This window comes from Ciona robusta, chromosome 5 (genome assembly GCF_009617815.1).
Source record: "Ciona robusta chromosome 5, ASM961781v2".
Lineage (NCBI taxonomy): Eukaryota > Metazoa > Chordata > Ascidiacea > Phlebobranchia > Cionidae > Ciona > Ciona robusta.
Window position 1 is genome coordinate 4,108,946 of NC_143239.1, and position 19,385 is coordinate 4,128,330.

The 19,385-nt window shown below is 35.3% G+C and overlaps 3 protein-coding genes across 7 annotated transcripts in view; 2 read left to right on the plus strand and 1 right to left on the minus strand.

The window, feature by feature from the left end:
• The window catches only part of LOC149735768 (tight junction protein 1-like), a 26,141-nt gene extending 13,177 nt beyond the window's left edge, over positions 1-12,964 (plus strand). For 2 of the 5 annotated variants that reach the window (XM_089878279.1, XM_089878280.1), the window contains exons 20-34: positions 51-151; positions 502-684; positions 1,034-1,154; positions 6,488-6,540; positions 6,896-7,056; positions 7,311-7,451; positions 7,755-7,814; positions 8,029-8,088; positions 8,395-8,499; positions 8,950-9,054; positions 9,372-9,488; positions 9,643-9,813; positions 10,495-10,700; positions 11,119-11,256; positions 12,271-12,964. In XM_089878279.1, the coding sequence (XP_089734405.1) occupies positions 51-151; positions 502-684; positions 1,034-1,154; positions 6,488-6,540; positions 6,896-7,056; positions 7,311-7,451; positions 7,755-7,814; positions 8,029-8,088; positions 8,395-8,499; positions 8,950-9,054; positions 9,372-9,488; positions 9,643-9,813; positions 10,495-10,700; positions 11,119-11,256; positions 12,271-12,368 (1,820 nt within the window). In that variant the 3' untranslated portion in view covers positions 12,369-12,964. The remainder of the gene's footprint in view (positions 1-50; positions 152-501; positions 685-1,033; positions 1,155-6,487; positions 6,541-6,895; positions 7,057-7,310; positions 7,452-7,754; positions 7,815-8,028; positions 8,089-8,394; positions 8,500-8,949; positions 9,055-9,371; positions 9,489-9,642; positions 9,814-10,494; positions 10,701-11,118; positions 11,257-12,270) is intronic. The other 3 variants (XM_089878281.1, XM_089878282.1, XM_089878283.1) reach the window with 3 other exon arrangements.
• On the minus strand, positions 3,133-6,223 carry LOC149735769 (uncharacterized). The gene is given in 4 exon segments (XM_089878294.1): positions 3,133-3,271; positions 3,529-3,692; positions 3,870-5,755; positions 5,757-6,223. Coding segments are annotated over 4 exon segments (2,208 nt in total). The 5' UTR covers positions 5,912-6,223; the 3' UTR covers positions 3,133-3,268.
• Positions 12,965-14,971: 2,007 nt separating the features above from the next.
• On the plus strand, positions 14,972-19,180 carry LOC149735770 (ciliary microtubule inner protein 2B-like). Its single transcript, XM_089878300.1, has 7 exons — positions 14,972-15,223; positions 15,658-15,832; positions 16,196-16,295; positions 16,803-16,978; positions 17,356-17,488; positions 17,997-18,251; positions 18,857-19,180. Exons 1-7 carry the CDS (start codon positions 15,144-15,146, stop codon positions 18,928-18,930), a joined length of 993 nt encoding a protein of 330 aa, XP_089734426.1. The 5' UTR covers positions 14,972-15,143; the 3' UTR covers positions 18,931-19,180.
• Positions 19,181-19,385: the final 205 nt, after the last annotated feature.

Consider the following 19,385-nt stretch of genomic DNA (forward strand, 5'->3'; position numbering starts at 1 on the left):
TCAATATTTTTGTTGTATTTAGGGTTAATTATTTGTATAATTCCATCTAGATACGATCCGATTAACATCTGGCAGTGATGATTGGTACCGAAAGCTTTACTCAACTATTAAAGACCAACAGAGCACACCAGTGTGGGTGTCTGAAGACAAGGTATGTTACTCTAAATTTATAATGTGTAGTTTTGTATTTTTTAAATGTGTAATTTAAAGTAAACTGCACAAATTGCTAAGTATAGGTGGCAAAATACACCAAAATTAGGTTTTATCACAAATTAGAAAAGCATATTGCTGACTTTGTATATGAATAAGTTTTAATAAATTCTTGTTTTCACAAAATGAAAGAATATTATAAATAATTAAAAATTTTGGACAAAAACTGGAATTTTAAATAATATTATATATAACTTGATCATTTAAGCACGAATGTAAAATACTTCTAAAATTGACATGCAATATTTTTTTTATTTTAATTTAAATTTTCCTTATCCTATCTTCTTCCAGTTGGGAGGTGGAGGAGAGGAGGACACAGAAGGAGTCACCGTTCCCGGTGATGATGATCAGTTCTCGTACGTCTCCGCTCCTGCAAGTGATTACAGCGTGACAACCGTGGGATCGGAGATGCTGAACTCCTCCAGGATGTCAGATGATGAGGAAGAGGATCTTCCGCATAAATATCCTCCCAAGGTCAGTTGGAAGTAGATACAAAAGTGTTTTTTGGTATTCGCCATTTTAGCAGTCAATATAATGCATGTGTTTTTTCGTACTCCCCATGCTCGCTTATAAGTTACTATATAAGTATATTTGTGGGTTGGAGCAATTTCTGTTACTTGTTTATTGGCAGACAGGCGTGGTATCCACTGGGAAAAATATCCATCTTACCCCACAGTACTGTAGTTCTGGTTCTATTGCGTACTAAGTAGTCATGTAGGAATAACTGTTAAAAGTTTAAAAATTTCCTATTTCTGAATTATCAAAAAACTTTTTTGTAGTTAGGAGCTGTTTTTCCATAAAAATGCTGACTCTTTTATTCCAGGCACCAGCATCCAGTTCCGATGAGGAGCAGGGAAACAAATTTGGCGACGAAGATTTTGATGATGCTCTTAATGAGTTTGAGGATGAACCGCCAGTGGAGAAACCAGCTTCTCCTATGTTAGGTTGGTGGATGTTATGACCTTGAATGAGTTGAACTTATTTACTTACCCCGCATGGCGGAAAAACGACATTCGTTATAACACGGAGGTTCTGTTTCATTCGGCCCTTCATGTTACCATGTCTGTAACTTATTCACCCTTTTATGGCAAGAAAACAACAGTCATTATAACACAGGTGTTCTGCCTCATATACATCATGTTCGCCTACAAATTACCATCAGCATATCTTTGTGGGTAAAGCTAACATCAAGCTTTAAAGCATGCTGTGGGTCCTGGAATTTTGGCCACAGTTGGCCATAAAGTGTTTATATTTTACCCTGCCAGTTGTTAAAAATTATTGCATTAATTTAAATAGTACTTCTACTAATAGTTTGTGAAAGTCTCAAGGTCACTCAGTTCAAAAGGATGTTGACACCAGTAGCACATAATTGTAATGAATCCAAAAACCCCACAAAGCTTAGGTTATATACTCATAAAATAAAACATGGAAAACATATATACAAAAAACAATGGGGACAAAGTTAAGTAGTTTAAAGGGGACACAAACATACAACTTAAAGGGGACAACATATATACACTTTTTATTAGGGGACAACAAAATGGTTTTAGAAGTAATGAGAGATTAACAAATTCATTGTATTTTTTCTTTTTCTTTTTAAGTTAAACATGCATAGCGTAAAACGTTAAACAACGGTATAGATGAAACGCCTTGTTTGGTCAATGCATCAGCCAGTTGTTTTTTCGATTCAACCCATTCCATTGATAAAAGTTTATTTGTTTCCATCATTTCTTTAAGGACTGCAATGTCAATTCGCAGTCGTTTGTCAGCAACCCCCTTCCTGGAATGAACTGCATCGTACAATGATCTGTTGTCTGTAATGGCGTGAATTGGTAATTTTGTTCCATGTCCTTTTCCATAGAACAACTCTGTAATCATATATGACAAATAATATGCAGCCTCAACTGCATCACATGCTGCAGATGCTTCTGCTGCCAATGTACTTCGAATCACTCTTTTAATTCTCTTCGACTGCCAAGACAAAATGTTACATTTTTTGTTTTCTCCAACAAGAAATATTAGAAAAGCACCTTGGCTACCACCGTCATGTAAATTGGCAAATGCTGCATCAGAATACACAACAAGTTTTAATTTCTCTACGTCACCTAAAGACATAAACTTAATTTTCAGATCTTCGTTATGTAACTTTCTAATAACTTTGTTGCAGTGTACAATATCTTTTACAGTTGCTTTGTTAAAATTTGTAGCCAAAACACAGACATCAAACGATATATCCGGTCTAGTGTGTGAGCTTACCCATAAAAGTTGGCCAATTTTCCTTTGAAGCAACTCCTTTTCAACAGCTGTGACGTCACTATTCATGTTGCCACGACGACAACCGCTAATATTAATAGGTTCCAACAACTTTATGTAAGAGGATTGGTCTACTGTTATACGTCCTATCGTCTCTTTCATTTCTAAGCCGATATATTTAAATTTTTCGCTGCTTTCCGATCCAATGGTAAATGTTTTATATAGTTTTTCAATCACGAGTGTTTTAAATTGATCATTACCTATCCACAGTATATCATCCACATAAACACACATCATACCTTGTAGAACATTATTGATATGATAGATGAACATTGCTTGATCTCCTGAACTTGGTTTCGCACCAGCGTCTATCATAAAACGTCGCACTCTCTCATACCACAAACGGGATGCATCGACCAGCCCATATACACATTTGCGAAGCTTCCAAACAACATCTGGTGGACAATTGGCCTCATTGGGCGGTTTCAAATAAATATCCCGATCAACTAATTCACCTTGTAAGAAAGCTGTCTTTACATCAATGCTGTTCATGCGCCATTTCATCTGTTTTGCTACGCTCAACATTATTCTCACAGCTTCTTTAGAACAAGTAGGTGATTCTCTTTGTAGATTTTGTTTTTGCTCTTCGAAGCCTCTTGCAACCAATCTTGCTTTGGGTACCATATCATCACCTTTTTTCTTCATGGTACAAACCCAACGCACAGATACACACTTTTGGTTTTGGTTCTTTACTTCTTGAAACACTTGATTTTCTCTCCAACTTAACAGTTCTTTCTCTTTTGCTTCACTAAAAATATCACTGGTTATTACAAATGATTCTTCAGTTTGTGGTGTAGTTTCATTATTAATTTGTTCATTAGTTTCATCATTAACATGTTCCAATCCGGTTACTTTCGAAAAATCAATCCATGTACGTTTGCCACGAACCTCATTAGGCAAATCATATTCAACGTTGTAAGAATTTTTATACTTTCCTGTGGCTTTACCGGCTCTACCTAAAATTGTAACTTTCTGTTGTACCCCATCTACATTGACAAATTGAACCTTATCATTAGCTCGCAGTCGTGGTTGTTGTACTATTGTTCTTGTTAATTGTGGCGCCGGTTGAACAACTTCTGGTTGATCATCATGATCACTTTCTTCATGATCACTTTCATCATCGCTGGATTCTTGGATTGACGGATCAATTGGAGGCTTTTCTGTGGTATCTTTGGAAATTGGATTATATACTTTATTGTGTTCATTTATCCTTGACACTCTACAGCTATGTGCCTTTACATATTGACCACCATGTCTTAGAAAAATGACTGCCCCATCTTGACCCAAAACCTTTACTGGGCCTCTCCACAATGGAGAATCATCACGTTTATAATATACTAGTTCACCTATGTTATACTTGTCACCGGTCTGACGAGTTTGTCTCCTCAAAGCTCTTCGAATCTTCTCGGATGATTCGGCAGAAATGAATGCCCTCCTGGCTGCATGTAGAGCAGATAGATGTGCACCAACATCAAAACTTTCAGCCTGTCCATTAAGTGCAGGTTGTTTGTCAGTAAGGGTGGTGGGTAGATTAATATTTCTGCCAAAAACAAGCTGGTGAGAACTAAAACCAAACCGGTTTACGAGTGCATTCTTTGCACTTACACTCCACGCTACTGCAGTTTCCCAACTGCATTTTTCTTCATATTTTATTTTTGTTACCATATTGGATAAAGTGAGATTATGCCTCTCACAAAGGCCATTACTCCATGGTGAATAGGATGCTGTTGTCACCACAGTGATATTAAAGTTGTGACACATGTCATGAAATACAGCATTGTTGAACTCCCGTCCATTATCGCTAAAAACCTTCTGCGGAGCTCCAAACAAACTAATCCAATTAGCCATAAAGGTTTTAACAATAACATTTGCACTCTTCGACCTAATTACTGATGCGTTGCTAAAACGAGTAAATGTATCAATCATGTGAAAGTACCAAACATTGGGCTCTAGTTCATGTAAATCCATGGCGACAGTTTCGTTAAAATCTGACCCCCAAGACAATCCAACAACAGGCCTTGCTGGTGTTTTTTTGTGTTTTTGGCATGTATCGCATGATTGTACAACATCCAGAATTAATTTTGATTTTTCTTGTGTCAGTTTGTCTGAACTTTTCAGTAGTCTTTCCAAATTTTCAGCAGACGCGTGGCCAAATTGTTTATGTAATTTGATAATTGAGTTACGCTCATCAGTTGTAGCCAAAACAGACTCGCAGTCGTAAATGTCAGCCGATTTTATTGGTAATATATCAATACAATAATGCCCGTTTTTCGATAAACTGAGTTTGATTTCATTTCCGAATAACCTCACAGTGTCATTTGATAAATTTAGTTGAGCACCTGCTTTTTTGAGTGACGTTTTACTTAATAAAAGTGGCAAATTCCCAGGAACAACCTCTGCACTAATATGGCAGCGCTTACCAGCAATGCAGGCTGGAAGTAAAACACTCTTCGATGAAATTACTTTTCTTCCATCCCCAAATTTAAAAAGGGTGTGGCTTGGAAAAAACTTTAACTTTTTCCTTTCACTTAAGCTTATAGAATTGATAAATTTATTAAGCCAAACCTTTCCACATACTGTTTTTGTGCACGCCGTGTCTAATATACCATGAGTCTCCGAAACTTTGTCTTCTCCTTTTTCCTCAAGAAGCAGGATGAGATTAACTTCTTCATTTTCCACAAGATTTGCCTGTCGTGATCGATGTGGACAAGAAGTTGCCCAGTGCATTTTTGATTCACAAATAACGCATCGGGTTATTTCTCCAAACTTGTTCCGTGGATTCTGTTTTCGTTGTGTGTCTTTTTTATTCCAATTCACTGGAGTCTTTTTCCTATTCATATATTGATTTTCAAACACTTCTTCCTTTACCTTTGATGAAACAGCTTCAGTATTCCCAAAAACCCTTTTTAGAGAGGACTTCATAGTTTTGAGCTTTAAATCCGCACCCAACGTGAGTGCTAATTGGCGTTCACCATGACTAAGATTGGCTCCATCCATTAACTTGAAAGCTAAGACTGCGTCAGATAATTCCATCCCATGGCTACATATTTTACTATACAAATGTTCAAATTCAAGTATGTAGTTATTGATAGACAGAGATGACCTTGAGAATGTATTGAACCTCACATAGGCACTGTATGCTTCATCAACTTTTTCTGTTTTAAATGCCTCATCCAATTTGTTTAGAAGAATATCCAATCCACCATCACAATGCAGCTCTTCAGTTGATAAACTTGACGTGCCCCTCTAAGGCATAAAGATTTACAATGATTGCTTGCTCAGATTTTTTAACATCAGAGACTAACTGCCACATTGATATCTTCCTTCTCCATTCTACATAGCAATCATTTTCAACAAATTTTGGTGGAGATCTTCTTGAAAGTGCCATTATTAACTTAATAAATAGAGTACTTAAAAGTTGCAACCATCCTCTGCTACCATGAAAGTCTCAAGGTCACTCAGTTCAAAAGGATGTTGACACCAGTAGCACATAATTGTAATGAATCCAAAAACCCCACAAAGCTTAGGTTATATACTCATAAAATAAAACATGGAAAACATATATACAAAAAACAATGGGGACAAAGTTAAGTAGTTTAAAGGGGACACAAACATACAACTTAAAGGGGACAACATATATACACTTTTTATTAGGGGACAACAAAATGGTTTTAGAAGTAATGAGAGATTAACAGTTTGTTTATTACTACGTGACTTACATAACTTAAAGAATGTTTAAATCTGGCTCAAAGCCTAAATAAATCTTCCACTCTGCAGTCTGCACCTATAGAATATATATATAAAAATGTGTGTATTCTGAATGTATCCTAAGAAGGGTTAGGTCTTTAATAAGCCACACCTGGCATACTAAGGATATATTCCATGGCCCATTGCTCCTTAAACTTTTATTAGTAAGTTACATACACCAGTGGTTTCAAGCTTTTGACAAGATTTTCTCTTTCAGAACCAGAACCTATGCCTGCAGCCCCACCTAGGGAGAAGAAACTGAGTAAACAAGTAAGTTGAAAATTAACTTTATTGTATATATCTAATATCCTAATAGGTAGTAGTAGTAGTACTCATAGTTAAATTAAACAACCCAGAAAATCCAATTTGCCCTAAGTATTCTCTATTTGGGAAGCACAATACATTTTATATGCGGAAATTTCCTAAGCAAAGACGTTTGAATCCCTCTTTTTAATTCTTAAATATGCCCCAATAAAATTTAGGTTGTCCGCTACTGCTATTTACCCCAAATAACAGAATTAGCCTGTTATTACCCCCCAATTGCGCTAAGTAATTCCCAACAACCAAATTAACTCCTTCTTACCCACCAAAAAAACAATCACCCCTAATAACCCCAACTACCCAGGCCTCTTCTGCCACGTCAAGCTCCAGCAGCTCGGAAGAGGAGCCACCCCCCCTAGTTGCCCCGAAGCCCCCATCCTCCAATCGCGTTATCACTAAAGTCGAACCACCGAGAGGCAGGCAAGAGATACCTGCCGGAAGATTTGACCCACAGTCGTTTTTAAAGTAAGTTGTGACAAAGTTCGGATTTTAGCTCAATTTAACATGTTTTGGAAATGCATTTCTAAATAGGCTAATATTTTAGAGAAATTTAGATGTTGCAAATTTTTCAATCTATATGCTTTTTTTTAAAAAAAAGTCATAATCAAGAATTAAAAAAGGATTGTTTTATTTCTAGATCCAATTTACAAAACAGTAGACACATTTTGCATTTTCCTAGAAAAAACGAACTTATATAACCTATCTTACCCATTACATAGAAATCATATTCGTGGCTTAAACAAAACGACAACAAAAGAGGAAAACCCCCGTGCCCAACAAGGACCCCCACCCCCTGCACATCAACCAATCAGATCAGTCGCTGCCCCGGTTGCTAGAGAACAACCCCCACCACAAGAAAGGTGATTTTCTTATTTCTTTTACTGCTTTGTGATTGGTTGGTTTAAATGTTTTTTAAATTTATGTGTATTCTGTTTATTTTTGTTGTTTTTTAAATGGCCCGATTTTTGTTCTTTTTTAATTTTATTTTTAAACATCAATTTTCTAATTAAATTAGCATGTGTAAGCAACTTTTTGCATGTTTTTTGCAATAATTTACAACCAAACCACTAATTCGGGGTATGACTTTCTAAATTATTCCTGTACTTATGCTATAGTTAGCGCATTGGTAACTGTAATAGTTGGGAATAACTTTTTACTTTTAGACCCCAGCCATCTCAAGCTCCAAGGCATGAAGCTGTATATGCTCAAGTTAACAAAAACAGGTGTGTACAAAACCGTACATACTGCTGTTATAATATAATTTGCCTTTTGTTTCCTAACTACCTTTTAGTTTTTACTTGTATACAAAATATTTGTTAAATAATTCTTAGAGAAAAAAGTGTTTTTTTTATAAAAAAATGTTTTCGCTTTAGTTGCACATTCAGATTTTTGTAGTAAATCCCATAATATCTACAGTTTAATTTTTTTTGTATTTAGACCAACTGCCCAACCTCAACAACAACAACAATCTGAACCCCAACCACAAGGTCACCCAAGGTTAGTACATTAAAAGTAATACTTTAAACTAAAATTAAAATTCTTTAAAATTTTACCTAAACAGGTTTTTCCTGCTTGTGCAAAGCCAAAACTTACTTTATTTTATACTTCACAGGTTTTTCTATTTTTTACAACTATGAGTGTACCGGTAAAAAGTGTTTCATCTGTTTAAAGCCAAACTGTACTGCATTTTATAACTAATAGGATTCCCTATTTTTCTTAACTAACTGAATTTTAACAAAGTTACTGCAGATTTTGTTTATATTAAAAAAAATTGTGATGCCTTACACGTTTAACATTATACAGAGAGTCCATGGGTCGTGATTACGCGAGCGAAATTGATAACTTTATTTCAAACGATCCATACCGGAGGAATCCAGCTCAAGATAACCGGAATATACCGGATAATAGGTTGGTTTTTGTTTGATGAAATATATTGCAATGTCCTATTGTCACATAGTGTTTACTCTGTTCTATGTGGATGAGGTCCTGCAGTCTGGTATTCCAGGGGGTTTGGGCCTAAGCTGTAGAGTTGTGCAGAAAACTTTTAATGTTTTAGGTAATGAGTTAATTTAGCGCTAAATCAAATGTAGGATAACAAACTTTTGAGAAAAAAATCTTATGCATTTTGGTTGTAATTCGACATTTTTGTATTTAAACAATACGTACAGTTTTTAGGCTGTCATATTTATGTGTATTGCTATATCCAACATATTTCATTGTCTACCCTTCACCAATATTTACAGTATTACTAAATCATTGTTATTTCATATCATATCTCAAAACCTGAATAGTCCCCATGTTATGCTAGCAAGCTATTATACCCTTTTGAATATTGTAACAACATTCAACCACAAATAGATACAAAGAACCCACACCCCAACAACCAGCACAACCAACTCAATACAATAGGTTTGCTGGATCAAGTCAAGCAATGGCAGAACCAAAGCCTTACCAGCCCTACAGGTAGCGATGTCAGATTTTGTAAAAAAATTGTATAAAAAAATTACCTGCAATTTTTTTTTCCTGGTGCAAGCTTTGACCATTAGAGGAATAATTTGAATTAAGCAAAATCTGGGGTGACATTGTTAAAATTTAGAAACTTATAATTGTAAAATATTAATAAAAAATCCTTGATTAATATTGTAAAAGAAGAATGCTTTAGCTGTACTTAAAAGCATGTTTTAATAATTTTTTTGTACAAGTCTGTAACAGAAACGTTACCAATTCTTTTATTTTGAGGTTAAAAACCTAAAAAATTGTTGTTTTTTTTTCTATTGTAGTGCAAACAAGCCACAAGAATACAGACCCCCAGTTTCAAATGGATTTTCAAATGCTCCACCTAAGTCTAAGTTTGTGCAAGAGAAATATAAAGACTACATGAGTCAAATTAAACCAAGGTATGTAGAAAACACAGTATTCTCCTGATTTTAATACTACAATTTAAAAAAAAAACTAAAAATCTTAAAACTTTTATAAATTTAAAAGGATTTTTTTTTGTTAATTTCGTGTAACCTTAAATATTAATTTTTTTTTATATTGATTTTTTTTTAGCTCCAGCACTTCATACAACTCTGCATACAACCCGCGACCTTACAAACCAAGTGGCTTTGCCCCCGTCACAACTTCCCACAAGAACGGCCCACTGAAAGAACACATGTACGACAGTGGTGTTGATACTTATGATAATGCAAAACCTAAACAACCTGAACCACCTGTTCTCAGGTGAGTTTTAACTAACTCACTCAAAACTAAAACTTAAAAAAGCTAAAATATGCTATCTGTACATTTTAATGGGCCAACTCTGTGTTAAATTTCAGGTCCCATAGTGTGCCTTGCTGTAGGATTCCAAACATGTAAAATAAACTACATTTTGACTATAAAATTCTGACCCGTAATTACCATGAAATTCTTATCTATATTTCACTATAAAATTGTTGCTACTGCACATGCGCATGTACAGATTTACACATATCTTAAATTTGGCCATACAGATTGAAATATATAGAATATGGTTAATATTCTGTTACTTCTTCTACCAGGCATATTGTAAACAATCTTTCAGTGGCATATCTGATATGAATTGAAAACATTTCAGAACATCTGAAATAAACTATGTTTTTTCATATCAGATAACCCACTTAAAGATTACTTACATTATGCCTGGTAGCAGAAGTAACATAACTTTATTGTATATACTTCATTCTGTATGGGAAATTTCAAACCATGTGTATTTTAATATATAGTAAGGTGAGGATATGGTTTTATAATTCTTTGAATGTTCTTTGTTTTCCACCAAATGGGACGAAAAAAATAGAATGTAAAGATACCCCCTCTTCCCCCACCCTACTATATACATATTATTTACGATAGAGTTATCGCTGTCAAATAACCTTTTTCTTCCAGCCCCATTGCTAATGATGAGGACGATCCGCAAGTTGTTGCCACAGCTCGAGGTATGTTCGACAGCAATGGGGGGGTGCTTAGTTCCGTTGAAACTGGGGTATCCATTGTCATCCCCAAGGGAGCTATAAGACCTGGTGTGAGACAGGAAATCTACTTCAAGGTTTGCAGAGACAACACAGCCCTACCGCCCCTGGATAAAGATAAAGGTTGGTGAACTTTAGTTTTTTTATGGAAAAATTAACTTTAGAATACTTGTCTATAAGTTCGCACTTTGAATGTCTGAAAAAGTTATTAAAAATGACAAAATAAAATTTGTTTTACTTTAAAAGTTGGGCTAGAATAGAAACTATAAAGAATTTTACAGTTTTTCCTTTTTTTATTGTTGTAACGGTATTTTAAATATAAAAACAAATATAGTTTGAATGTTAAACATTACTCTTTATAGACTGTCCATTACTCTTACATTTATATACTATCTTCCTTTTTGCAAAGCCTAAACATGGTTCTAAGTTTTTTACCGAAACATTTAAAAATCGTATCATACATATGGACCGTCAAATTTCTATGGAAATTGACAAACTGCCTATTACAATTTCAAAAAATATAAACCATCCTTTTTTTCAGGAGAAACTCTTCTCTCCCCCCTGGTGATGTGTGGACCCCATGGACTTCAATTCGAGCACCCCGTTGAACTTCGTTTACCGCATTGTGCGTCAATGACCCCAGACGGCTGGTCTTTTGCTTTGAAAACCTCCGACCCAGGTGTTGCTATCACACCGGTTTCCCAAACGTGTTTCCCCACGTGTACAGTCGCATTGAGGGGAAACACACGGCCACGCATGCTCGCATGCCGTTTTTTCTTCATGCTACGTCTATATGTGTTGCTTGATAATCATAAACCCCGTAAAGTTGTTCCTAAAAATTGGTTGTTTTTTATAAGAATGTTTGTGTTAACATTGTGTGTTGTGTATTGCTGTGGTTAAAATGCCTAAAACTCTGTAACAAATTAGGATAATGACCTAAAACAGACAATTTACATATCAAAATACATTATAAACCATATATAGACACATATTGCCGTTTTAAACAAACAACCCAATTCCCAAACTATATTAGTATATGGTATATATATATATATATATATATATATGTGTGTGTGTGTGTGTCTGTGTATGTGTGTTGTATGCCTGGTATTTCACTCCACAAGCCCATATACAAATATGTGATGTCAGCATGTTATCACAAACCATTATATGACATCATAATACATCATATGATGTCATAATTCAAGTCAAAGTGTCTGTAGCATGAAGAAACAACTAATGGCCTTTCCCTGCAACCCAACCCCCCCCCCTGCTTGCTACTATTCTTATTTATAATTTAAATGCAAGTCTCTTAAATACCAGCTTTAATAGCTCTTTGGTGTTGAATTTAGTTGTAACTTTTAAACTCCCCAACCCTTGCTGTTAATTACTAAATTTTAATACACTTTAATGAAATAGTGATTTGATTAATTTAAAGATATGAAAACAAGCTCCGTAAAGCTTTTTGTACTAAAAACATGACTCTAAAAGTCCCTATCCAATCTTTAAAATATGAAAAACGCACTTTGTAGGTGTTACGTATTTCAATCAAAATTCACCCCCCCAAGAGACTTGCATCTTTATTTAGCAATCATTTTCTTTTCCGCTGTTTTTAAAAATACATTACTTTTTTTAAATTTAAAAAAATATTTTACATTTTTTCGAAATTTTAAAAAATATTTCTTTTTTTCAGGCGAGCCATCTCAATGGCAGAACGTGAGCGTGCCCAGTGAAAGCAACAACTACGACGTCGGTAGCAACAGCGTTTCTGTTCTTATCGACCATTTCTGAAGTCCGTAATCTGGAAAAAAAGACTTTTCCGGCAGTATCACGCGTCAGTTCGCCGGGTGTAAATATTGTTCCGACGGTATATATCTCTTCCGCGAGGTTTTTATTCGAATGTGCCTATTTTTGTATCCAATTCTTGAATCATAACGGTACGATTCATGTATAAAGCTGTATTTTGTTATGGTACTGCACAGAAAATGAAATTTTTATTTGTCGCATGGTTGCACCACGGATGCTATTGTTTCGCTTGGGGCTGTAACCCAACGTGGTATGACTGATTGTATTTCAGACCTAATTGGACACCATAGTTATACTACATAATCAATATGTCACTTTTAATATGCATTAATGATATTGTGAGTGTGTAAAATGTAGAACAATGCCGCTTTTTCTTTTTCGCGGCACTCTCTCTCATCGTGTTCTCTCGTTTTTTCGCAGATTGTGTTCATTTTATATACGATCGGTTTTATCGCTCAAGACGCGTGTAATAACGAATCCTGTAATCCCCTAATTGATTTTATAAAGTGTATATGTATATATGGACACGACCAATTCTGTAATCCCACATTCTGTAAAGAAACATGAACCAAGCACCGAAACTGTCTGTTAATAATGAATGATTGACTTTATTTGTCTCTATGCTCACGATAAAGAAGATCAAAAGGTTAAAATCAGCGAAAAGACAAAAAGTAACAGTAAAGACATTAGTATTTGGATAAATTCTGTTTTGATATTGGATATTTTTTTATAAGTAAAATTGAGTGTAGACTGTACCTTGTTTATTAAAGCACATTTAGTAGTATAGTAGTGTGGGGAAGACGGGACACCTTTTCATTCTATTATCTCGTCCCATTTGTTAGTAAACAAAAAACAGTTACAATATTATAAAACCGCTCACGACTCCCGTAAAATGTTGCTGATTGTTTAAAACACGATCACAACATTTGGATATTATGTACTAAAGGTGTCCAATCTTCCCCCACCCTACTATATGTCTGTATTCATTTTAAAATGTCGAGGGAAAGATGTATGACTTTAGCACATAATAACCATACTTCCCAATTATAACTATTAACATCCTATTTTAGAGTCGTGGGGATACAGTTTTGTAATTGGTCCTCGTATCCTACTAAATATGACGATCAAAATACTGACCATCTTACCCCAATTTACCATATATTAAAGTGTGTTTAGGCCATGGGTATATAGCAAACACATAAGTTTAGCTATTACCATAAACCAGTTAGCGTATAGCCTGCCAGGGCTCAAGCGGTTCATATATTGTGGGGGGGGGGAGATGGGACATCTTTTCGTTCTATTTTCTTGGTTGTCAATTGTTTAAAAAAATTGACCGTTGAAATGTTTAAAACACGATCAAGATGTTTGGATATTATGTGCTGAAGGTGTCCCGTCTTTCCCCACCCTATATGTTTTATATTACCCTACTTTGTAGCTTTATCATTTATTAAAAACATTCCATGGTAATAGTTATGCGGTTAATTTCCTACGATACCAAACTTTGCGTACTTACATAGATCACAAGCTACGCTAAGAAAACACGTTTTGTGTTCTAGATCATTAGGGATCCACATTGTTGGTATAAGACGTCAAGATCGGATTAAATAAAGTGAGAATTTCATCTCAAGAGAATAAAAGTTTAAGCCAGGGATTAGTTTTTTATGTAAAAGTCTTCTTATGTTTATATAACTCAAACACAAAATTTTTATTTCAGCTTTGTAGAGCTACATATACGGTAGCTATACGCGCGACTTAGGTTTTTAGTTTTTAATTGCATAATTTAAAATTGTTTTGAGACGAATTAATACATAGAATTACTTCGTCCCCAAATTCTTCATTCCCATCTTGCCCCACCCTACTATATACTTGTAAAACAGTTTTGTGCGTGTGCTAAAATTTGGTCTGTATTCGTATTAAGAATGAACAAAATGTGACGTAAAATGGGAACCGAGGTTTTTGCAGCTGTAAGCGCGTTTTGCGTTTAGCAAGTGAGGCGCGCGACACGTATGTAGTAAAATCAATTAACGTTTTAGGAGTTTTTTTTGATTAGGCGTCCAACAGCTGCGTTTTTGCTGCCAATTCAAATGAACATGTGGTAGGCTGTATGCTGTTTTTACTTAGAATTAGGTTCGTTTTTAGACGAATATATAGTTGAGAGTTATAGTTAAGTGTGAATAAACATATAAACAGAGCACTTAAAGTTTGTATTTATATATTTTATCTGAGTCTGTTTATAGCAATAAATATTATGTGTACAGCTACACAGTGTCAGTGTTGTTACAGTGTTGGCTTCGTTTAGAACGAAAACAATACGTGTACGTTGAATAGGCGGACAGGACACAAAGTGGGCGGATAATAAACTGTTTCTTTTGTTTCGGCATCAAACCCTAGCTTCAGATTTAAAATATTTCTGAAACAATAATCAGACGAGACAAAGAACACTTGGTATGGGTCGCCGAGCTTTAAACCGAAATTAAATACGGTCTTATATGATACGCAGTGCGTAGAAGCTGCGCTAAAGGATTGAAAAGAATAAAACAAATAGAAAGGGGTATATTAAAGATAGGACGATATTACATTTGATCAGGCTGCCTGTTATTAAATTTGTTTTGCAGCTTTGTGGCAGCGGTAGGACACGGTATCGAGTTCTTGGCTTTGTTTTTACTACCTTGCTTCAATGTCACAACCTGTCCTTTAATTTTTCGTGAAGTTTTTACTCAACGAGGATCTATATAGGACGAAGCACCGATTTTATTAAAGATGGCTCTTCTTCCTGAAAATGTTACTCCGGACTTACGAGGAAGTACTCTTGCACCAAGGGAGCCTTACCACGTACCAGGGTAAGGATAAATAGTCGAACTGTGATCTTCAATTTTATTGTAAACTGAAAGAACTAAAATGAAAAATATGAACGTTCTGTTGTGGCGTTTAGAGCCTATATGTATATTGTTAGAAGTTAATAAGCGTAGAATGTCAAATCAACTTGGTTTCTATGTCTTTAACTGGCAAATTACGATGTTTTACTTTCCTGGAACCAAAGCTAATTAAAATATAGTACTGTGGGGTAAGATGGGATACCGTTACCACCTAAGTCCCATATTTCCCGATCGTGAGTTTTACAATTAACATATCTCTTTTAGAGTCGCGTGGCTCTTGTTCTATAATTCTGTAAATTTTCCAAGTTTTCTAAAAATGAGAAAAGATTATGAGTAAAACCATCTTACCCCAACCTACTATATAACACACCATCCTATAATAATTTACATTAATTTAGATACGCGGGATACCGGCCTCAGTTCAAATACCAATGCAGCGAAACTTTCGGGAATTCCACACACCGTCTACTGACTTCGCCACACGTGAGGAAATCAAGCAACACCGTTCTTGTACCAATAGACCCTCCTTTGTCAAGGGCCAGTTTACCTACGGGTTGCCATGATGTACCAAAGGTATATGATACATTAATGTATCTTTCTGTTTAAATCTACCAAAGGTGCATAAAGTTTACAAAATTATTTTATTAACAAACGCAGTACCATTTTGTTATTTTTTAACCTAGTTGTCTCTGAGTGATCTAAGTTATCTTAGTGGTTGGGCGTTCGTAACGTACCAAAAAAAACTAGTTTATGCTCAATGCTTCTATACCCGTGTAGGCGTGTGTGTGCAACCAATTGTATAGTAAGATGGGGGAAGATGAGACACCATTTGGTTTTATATTGTAAAGGTGGTCCCGTCTTCTCCCACCCCACTATATAGGAAAATTTCGCCTAAATGGCATCGTCGTCAGTCTCATTTAAATTTCTTTTTAACAGTTGGATAACATGGAAACAGAACTTGGCCATTTATTAGAAAGAAGACGAGGGAAGACAAGTGATCAGTTGTTTAAAAAGGATATGCGGTCAGGGTATATGGGTAAGTCTGTTTTAAAATACCATACATGTTATACACATTGAACTTTGTAATGTGGTATGTGAGATGGTTACCGTTAACACATTGTATTCCTATATGTTTCCTATCGTGTTTTGAACAATTAACATAGCTCTTTTTGAGCCGTGTTGATATACGGTTCTTTAATTCTGTAAATATTCTTTGTTTACTACCAAACGCAACAATAAAAAGTATAATGTCAGGAACCATCTTACCCCAACCTATTGTTGTGATAGATATAGTAGGATGGGGGGAGTTGGGACATATTTTTATCCTATTTTTTCGTCCCATTCAGTAGTAAACAAAGAACATTTAAAGAATTATTAAACCGTATGCTCACGACTCCTGTTGGTGATTGTTTAAAACAAGACCAGGATATTCGGATTTTATGTGCTAAAGGTGTCCCGTCTTCCCACCCTAGTATATATAATTATAAACGCTTTCTGTTTTATTCCACATGTAACACGACTAACATTTGTCCCAATACAATAGGTTTCGTACCAAAAGCCCATTTCTCCACTTACTACGCTAAAACTTACCCCGAGACTTGTAATGCTGCTCTGTTTGATTTCTCCAACGATCAAGAAGCGCACAAACGTAAAAGTAGCGAGTTGTCATGGGCAATGCACTTGCAACAGACTGATCAACGCAACCAACAAGAACGACAGGTATGGTCTAAAATCTAAAATCTAAAATCTAAGCTAGCCTATGTATTGTTAAACGTTATATATTGGGGCGGGAAAGATGGGACACCTTTTTTTTATTATATTTTCTTGTCCTATTTTTTAGTATAAACAAAGAGCATCCTCACGTTCCATCCTACTAATATAACCTTTGCACAGTTTAGCCAATTGCATACAGCACCATAAAATAGTTCAATAAAGTATATAGGCTTATAGATATAGGCTTGAATAAGGTATACGAAATTTTATCTATTTGCCCATACATTCAGTGCTACACAGTTCGCTATACAAAAATAACCTGCGCAGTATAGTTAGAGCGAGCACGAAGTGTATGAAAGAAGACACTCTGTTATAACTTTCAGTTGGTTAACACCATGCATCGATTACCCTTGAAGCAAATTCGTTCATTTCAATACATTAACCCAAGTAAGAAACAAATTACTGGAAAACCTTATTTCTTGGAAGATGGTCACCCTGAAAAGAATTTCAAATCAGGTACAGCATAGTATACTTATAGCATAGTTACCTTAATCTTATGTGGCATTAATGCGCCATTCTGTATTATATTTTATTTGGATTACTCTTAAATACTCGGTAATAGGTTACAGATGGCACGTTTTTCGAATAACGCTATAATTGTATACACAATAATAGAAAAGGGTACGTACCATACAAAGCAAATGACATATAGTAGGGTGGGGGAAGATGGGACACCTTTTCAATCTATGTTCTCCAATTTAGTAGTAAACTAACATTCAATGATTTTTTATAAAACTTTATCCTCACGACTCCCATAGACGGTTGTTAATTGTTTAAAACACGATCAGGATATTTAGTTATTCTGTGTGAAAGGTGTCCCATCTTTCCCCACCCTACTATATATCGATATCAGCAGCTGTATAATTTTTACTTTGATGCAGAGTAATAAAAACACCTATGACTTTACACGAAGTACATAACATCAAACATCAAAAATGTTGTGACAGCAAACTTTATTTTGCAGGTTTCGCCGGTCATGTACCTTTTTACAAAGACCTTGGCGGGCAAGGCTTTCCTGAAGTTACAACACGAGCTTTGAAAGAGTTCTCTCGGGAGAGGTCGCGCTACAAAGACTTGATGCAGCGAAACATTACTACTCAAAGTCTAACACGGCCGAGCTCGATTAAAAGAAACGCAGTTTTAGCCCCCCCGTCATGTAACGAGCAGATATTTCTCATTGATTCTGGATTAATACCAAGATATGCAGGATACGTACCAGGTGAGTCGATATACACTTATCACTTTGAGTTGGTGTTTTCACGATTTTGTGATTTGTGTTGTTTGATCCACAAACAATGTACTCTTCCACAGTAATTGTAGGTTGGGGGAATATGGGACACTTTTAGCCACGACCTCTGGAAGTCGTGGAAATACAGTTTTATAACTCTTTAAATGTTCTTTGTTTACTATCAAATGGGACGAGAAAATAGAATGAAAAGGTGTCTCATATTCCCCCACCCTACTGTATGTTTTCGGTATACAACAAATTTATTTCATTTTGTTGGTTTAGTCTGTGAACCTGAATTTGATCAGTACATTTTGTCTGCTGCAATGGTTTAAAACTGCTTTTGTAACTCACTCACATGCTATGAAGTGTTATTTATTTAAACGCTTATTTGTTCCCAATGGTAATCCCGTATCTCAATATTAGGCATGGAACAGTTTACTAATTACTAAAACGACGGTGATTTTATTTTATTATGTAGGCTATAACACAGCCCTTCAAAACAAACTCATGGCATACCAAAACTTTTTTTTTTTCAAAAACGTATACACGCGCGGTGTGAAACTTATTTTAGTTTCTCAACCTTGACAAATTTTCAGGTCAGAAATTCCGGTTCGGTCATACGTTTGGTGACTCCACGGAAAACCCATTAAAACTCACTGCAACCGCTTAGGACACAGCTAGATACTTGCTCCCGTGTATTTTTAGCTCAGTACTAATTAATAGTCCAAAAGTAGTTTTTTATCTAGTTAGCTGAAAAACCGTGTATGATTAATTTGGCAGTTTACTTTATTTCTACATTGTGTCATATAGCATAAAGACAAATTAAGCTCAAATTAGGAACTTACAGTGCTATTGTAGTTTCGAACTTTTGTTTTTTAGAACAAAATATTATTTTTTAATAAACCAAAAAAATACTTTTTTTGACCGAATTTTCATTTCAGTCACCTTTATATAGCAGAATTAGGATAGCAAAGCATTTAGCACAGTCCTAAAATGGTTGCTGTTCTAAACGTGTGAGTAGCCTATGGAAAATTATGTAGTAGTTTGGGATAAGACAGGACACCTTTAGCACATAATATCCAAATATCCTGATCGTGTTTTGAACAATTGACAAAAATGTATATA